General features: G+C 31.7%; 1 protein-coding gene across 4 annotated transcripts; it reads right to left on the minus strand.

Annotated features, from left to right (window-relative positions):
• Positions 1 to 268: 268 nt before the first annotated feature.
• Positions 269 to 3,054, minus strand: LOC121124610 (uncharacterized). 4 transcript variants are annotated; one of them, XM_040719771.2, is made up of 4 exons: positions 2,951 to 2,988; positions 2,356 to 2,551; positions 859 to 2,305; positions 269 to 801 (listed from the first exon to the last, which is right to left on the minus strand). In XM_040719771.2, the coding sequence occupies exons 2-4, from the start codon at positions 2,410 to 2,412 to the stop codon at positions 377 to 379; spliced, it is 1,929 nt and encodes a 642-aa protein (XP_040575705.1). In that variant the 5' UTR covers positions 2,413 to 2,551; positions 2,951 to 2,988; the 3' UTR covers positions 269 to 376. The 4 variants fall into 4 exon arrangements, with proteins under 4 accessions (XP_040575705.1, XP_040575702.1, XP_040575700.1 ...); XM_040719768.2 differs by having other exon boundaries at positions 269 to 2,305; positions 2,356 to 2,537; positions 2,951 to 3,054; XM_040719766.2 differs by having other exon boundaries at positions 269 to 2,305.
• Between the last annotated feature and the right edge of the window lie 3,437 nt (positions 3,055 to 6,491).

Below are 6,491 nucleotides of genomic sequence, written 5' to 3' on the forward strand. Positions count from 1 at the left end.
TTAAGCGAAATTTCCCATAATTTGCCACGTGGTTTATAAATGTCCCCTTAGTAAAAGTCGTAATTCATTAGCCAATACTACTAATAACTTTTAATTGAATTTTTTTCCTACCTCGGTCGTTTGACTATTTCCTCAGTTCTATTTTTAATACAACTTTACATTCAAACCTTTGATTAAACGCTATTTTTGAAGAATCTCATCAAAACTTACCAATACGTTTTAGACTACGCTTAAACTAATAGTTTTCAGAAGTTATTTTATAATAATATTCATTGCATCTTTAGCTTTTATAAAACTCAAAGTAAATTTGCATCAATCGATAGAAAATAATATGATCAAATAAAAATTCATAGACGATACATGACAAAAATGTATTTTAAGAGTCCATAGTTTTAAGATGACTGATTCGTCGAGGTGCTGGTCGTGATGGTTGCTCTGGAATAAAGTAAGTTTTTTCATCATTTGTATTCGGAGAATGTTGATTATTTGCACATGCATTTAGTTCATGCTCGTCTTCTTCATCCAAATCCTGCTCATCTTGCCCTTCTGTTTTACTTTCAAACGAGTTTTCTGAATTGGAATCTTCTTCAGTGACCTCTGTTATTGTGTGTTCTTCCTCATATTTAAAGTCTTCCTTCCGATTTGATTTACTGGTTTGATTAATTCTAGAAATATTGTGGGATGAGCTGTTTCTATTATCATAATAACGCTGATATTGATCTTTCTTTATTAAACTATCACGAGGAGTTGAGTTTGTATGATATTTTGTATATGGGCTCTTCAACTTCATTTCTGGTACGACTAAGGGATTTGGACCCTTTTGATCAAAATATATAGAGTTATGGGTTGATGGATTACCTTTAGACAACGAAATAACATCTGGAACATTTATGATGAGAGGCGAATACATTGGAGCGGATATCTTCAACGTGGATATGGGAGTTCCTCTATCTATAGTTACTTCTGTAGTGTTGTAATTTTGATAGTCAATGTTTTTTATTCTTGATAACGATCTACTTTGATGCTTCTTTTTCTCTTCAACAAAATGATCCAAGACTATATTTTGTGTGTTTTTATTATCTAAACTCTCATCTTTAAAAGATGTAGTCGGCATGTACATTTTCCAACCTTCTGCGTTATTGTTTCGGGATGGAGTTGGTAGAGGTAAAGACGTATTTTTAAAATTTGGTCTTTCAGGTTGACTGTAAATGTCATCTGAATGTCGTCTACTGTGTGTTTTTGATGCCATGTAATTAAATAACGCACTTTCAGACATGGCGTTGACCATATTGAAAGGTCTGGTTTCATTTGTTTGAGTCATGGCATCTTTAAAATGCCTGTTTTCCTCAGATGTACTCATAGACTTGATCCATTCTCCAACATGCTCACTTGGTTCATTTTGCGTATTTTGTTTGGCCGTCGATTTTTCTAAAAATATTTGTCTCTTACTTCTTACATTTCCACTTTCGATATTAGGAAGGTATGAAGAAATGTTGCGCCCTTCTTTTTGTATTGAAAAATCCGTCTGATTTCCCTTGTTCCGATATTTCAAGATGCTTCTACGAGGGTCATCTGTATTTGAAAAGACATTTCTCATATAAGTTTCTGTAGTTATATTCTTATTTGGCTCTTCAACATCTACTTCACACATATCTGACTGTTGTTCATAAGTCTCGACGATTACTTCTTGATTTTTATAGCAACTATTACTTTTATTGCGGTCTAGAATATGTGGGTTGTCTATATGTCTTAAATTTTTAAACAGTTTTTCTTGCTTCTCTTCAGTTGCAAACTGCTCACCTGCTAATCGACTCTGATCAATTTGCTGTTGTGTTAATTTCTTTAAATACAATTCCTGGAGCTTCTTTATTTTATTTTCTGTAGAAATATTCTCAGTCTGTACTTCTTTACTTGAGGATGTGTGTTTTTGTAAGACATCCACCTCTTTTTCTCTTTGTTTAAGCATCTTAATCTCTTTTGCATGTTGTTCTTGTAATAGCCTTTGCCTCATGGCAAATTCCTCTTGAATCTTTTTACTTTCTTCTTCTCGTAGGCTCTCGAGTTTTTGGATCTCTACTAACTTTTTTTTTTCTTCTTTTTTACGAAGAATCCCAATTTCTTTTTTCTTCATTTCGAATTCTTTATTTCGAATGTCTTCTTCACGTCGTTTAACCTCGGTTTCCTGACGTTTTTTTTCCTCCCTCATTTTATTAAGTTGTTCCTCTTTCTTTCGAATTTCAGAGTCATCACCGTTATTTAATTTGACCTTCTCCTTATCTGATAGCTTGCCGCTGACCTTCTTACCCTATTAAAGAATATACATAGAGAATATACTGATATAATAATTAATCATACCTCTTTAATTTCATGATCAAATACCATAAGGACAAGATCATTGTAATACTCGTTCATTATGTTTCAATCACCAAGAAGAAGTTATTTGTAAGAAACAATCTTTGGTGCTTATAAGTTATACCACTCCTTGATAATCAATTCAAATCATGGTTTGAAGTGTATCTATCGATTGAACTATGAAACTATAACAAACAAACTTCATAAAAAATTAAAAAGATAAGTGTTTTATTTTGAAAAAAAAATATCAATATTTATTTAACTTCCATTATTAAATCATTTAATTAAACGAGTTTTTATTCAATTAAATAGAAAAACAATCATTTATAGACTAATATAATATGTAATAACGTTATTTAAGATTGAATAAATATAAAAGATTATAACAAGTATGAAGATTTTATGGCATAGATAACTTTTGCAATAAGAAAACGAGCATGTCAGAATCCCAAGTGTTTTTGACAATTTTTCTTAATAAGTGATGATATATTTATTAAAATAATGAAATATTTTGTAGGATCATATACTTATGGAAAATGTATGAGATATTATTATAAAAATATAATTAAATAAAATATTTTTTTAGACTAAAAATAACCTGATGGATAAATATATGTCACGTGTTAAAACAAAACTGATTTTAAACAAAAAAAAATAAACTGATAAATCTCAAATAGAGTCTTCTCATGTGACGTCAGTATTGTTGATATCGGCCATTTTCTTACTGTCAATCATAAATTTATCCTTCTAATGCCTAGTATTATTATTATTATATATATGACACTGCTATGCATTTAAAATATGTTATCACATCGCAATAGAATCATATTTCTATATTGTAGATACAAATTAAAGTATTACAATGGAAATAATAAGAGGTATTTCTCTAATTATCCTAATTTTATCGTCCCAAATCAATCAAAAAAAAATTTATTGAATAAATCTAGTAATTTTAAAGGGTTTTAAGATCGAATTACTTTAATTCAAATCAAATATCAGTGTTTATCATTTGAATAATTTCCATTAAATCTCGATTAAACTTTTAAAAATGGTTTTTAGAATAAAAGAAACTTAATACCTGCATTAAATGCTGCTTAATGCAAATGATAAACAGAGTTGGGGGGCTCTTAGTAGTTTCTTCAAATATCGGCGGTGGGTTGTATCCTGTTTAGGAGTGGGCGGTAACCGAAAAACACCCATATTTCGGAATACAATTGGGGGATTGTGAGGGGCTCTTAGTAGTTACTTAAGTATCGGAGGTACCTCAAAAAACCGCAAACATCTATGCCCCTTTCCTCATAAATTTATAAAAAATGGTTTTATACAAAATTGTTTTAATACAAAAATGGTTTACACAAATTGTTCTTATACGAATATGTTTCATGAGAAGTTACCGTAGACTGACTCAACCAACCCAATAAAACCAAGATGTTTACAGTACCATTTAATCGATTTCGAGTCTCCTATATAAGTTTGCCCACAGGTGATACTTTCTCATTCTATATCGAAATGGGAGACAGCCATAGAGGAAAGATGAAATTAAATTCTCGCAACCTTTTAGTAATGAGGAACTAACTTCGGGGCGTCAAGTAAAATAACGCAAAGTGAGAAATATTTGACGGATGAAGAGAAGGATCTCGACTTTATCGAGTTATTTTATTCAAGAACTTTAAAAAAAAAAAAAAAAATATGAGAGAACCTCAACTCGGATATTGGCCCATAATGTCGTCAAGAATTGTATGAAAAGAACTAATATCCTTGAGACAATTCCTTCACATATACTCGTTGAGAAAAAAGGTCTTTAGACGTATTCATGACTCTGTTCATAGCAGATTTCTGATGTCCTCTCGAATTCAAGTGTTCTCCAGTGGCTTCCAAACATTTATCAATATAAATTTCAAAAAAAAAAAAAAAATACTCTTTGCAATATAAAAACGATATTTAAACTGCATTTAATTTTTTGACTGAAGTGGTTCTCAAAGAAATTATAATTTTGAAAGATTAAAATGATAGAAATACCGAGAGGTCCATTAAAATCAACTTTAAAAACTTCAAGAAGTTATAACTTATTAATTAATAATAGAATTTCAAAAAAAATAATGCTATAAATAGATGTGTGTCCGAGCTCTATTAATAGTTAATATAGCCACTCTTAGTGGCATTAATGGCTTCAAAGCAGTGGAAGGACTGGCACCCGCTGCGTATGTAGTCCTTTATCATGGCGTTTTTTCTCACATTAATTCGGGATTTTATTGTTATATTCCAGTACCTTGGTTGAAAAGGATGTGCTAGTACTTTTATTATTTCAAAACTTTAAAGAAGACATACTTGACTCAATCAACACAATATAAAAAGATGTTAGAGGATCATTAATATATAATCAATGTTGTCTCCACTGGAGACCTCTTCAAAAATAGTTACAAAACATAATTTTTAAATTCCCGAGCTTTCTCAAAAAATAAAAATTAGGAATATTTAAAATAATATATATGAGTACATTCATATATTAATAAGCCTTGGGACCTCAGTGTTTGGATGGCAGACACTGCAGCCCTTCCCCTCAACATGCAGCCAAAAGGTGTAGTCAAGAGGGTAGCTCTCAGGGTTGTAAAGGGAGGAAGAAAAGTGTCAAAATAGAGTTATAATGAACTTAAAAGATTCCCGAGCTTTCTCAAAAATAAAAATTAGAATATTTAAAATAATATATATGAGTACATTCATATATTAATAAGCCTTGGGACCTCAGTGTTTGGATGGCAGACACTGCAGCCCTTCCCCTCAACATGCAGCCAAAAGGTGTAGTCAAGAGGGTAGCTCTCAGGGTTGTAAAGGGGAGGAAGAAAAGTGTCAAAATAGAGTTATAATGAACTTAAAAGATTCATTCAAAAGAATTTTGCAACGGAAGATATGGGGTTCTTTCATTTCCAGACTCAAAAGTGGTCTCTCCATCCTCACAAGGCTCTTTCCACCCACTTTTTTGATAGATCTCTGTAGTGCCTGGTGTGAATCTCCGAGATCTCTTATATGGGGCCTCATGGACTTGAGGGGATTGACCTGGGCTCTTTTCTTAAACTCTTCCATCACCAGTTTGGCGCTTTTGACAGAGCCGTTCTTCAACATTTTAGACTTGCTAAAGACGTAGAGGGTGGTCCTGGAAAAGCCTGACTGATTGGAGTGTGCGAATGGAAATTCGTCGATCACGTTCAACCGTCATTTTCTCCACTTCTACGGAAGCTAAAGAGTTCATGTCTGGTTTTGCTTTGTAACTAATTATTTATGCTCTAATAAATATCAAACTATAAACTAATTTAAATCACTTAATCTTCATTAATAATTATTGAACCAGTAAGTGTTCGGATGTTAATAGATCACCCGGTATTTATACTTTTTTGCCTCTGATAAAGCCTCTGAAAAATATATGTATATTTGAATAGAGCAGATTTTGTAATAAAAAAAAAAGTTAGAGGGAAAAAAAATTATTCAATATGGGATTTAATGTATCTATCCTCTTTCATATTGTGGGAACCAGAATGTTTGTGAATGCTAAGTGATTCAAGAGTCAAGTGAAGTGCTTCTTTCAATGAAAACCTAATGCTCGGAAAGTTTTAAGAAGATTTTATACTTTTTTTTGGTATTTTTTCTTAGAATACATAAATTTAGACTATTCTAATAAATTACGAGATTGTGGTGTAAGGAAAAATGGATGCATAAGAGGTTGTTTGAAAACACAAAGTTCTTGCCAATTGATTATTTCTACAAAATCTGACATGATTTGTATTAGTTTCTCCTAGGGCCTTTTTCCAGTAGTCCATTTTGCTGTATGAAATTATCTCCATAAAAGGAACACCATACTTTCCCATGACCAAATTCATTTCTGCCATATAACAAGCATGTTTATTGAAGAGTTGAATCAGTCACACTGAAGTGATTTTTGGGCTTTAACTGAAATTTCCTAGTAAACAATGCGGAAAAATTCATAGATATCTTCAATACAGGCTCGTGTAAATAAATTACCAACTTTGGCACGTCCAATAGATGTTGAAACTTAAGTCCCTTTAGAATAAAAAAAATCTAATGCATTTCCACATAAATCCATACTTAAAATTCAGGAGGCATATTGAGCTTAGTATTTGCAACAA

The sequence above is a fragment of the Lepeophtheirus salmonis genome, chromosome 9 (assembly GCF_016086655.4).
Source record: "Lepeophtheirus salmonis chromosome 9, UVic_Lsal_1.4, whole genome shotgun sequence".
Classification (NCBI taxonomy): Eukaryota; Metazoa; Arthropoda; class Copepoda; order Siphonostomatoida; family Caligidae; genus Lepeophtheirus; species Lepeophtheirus salmonis.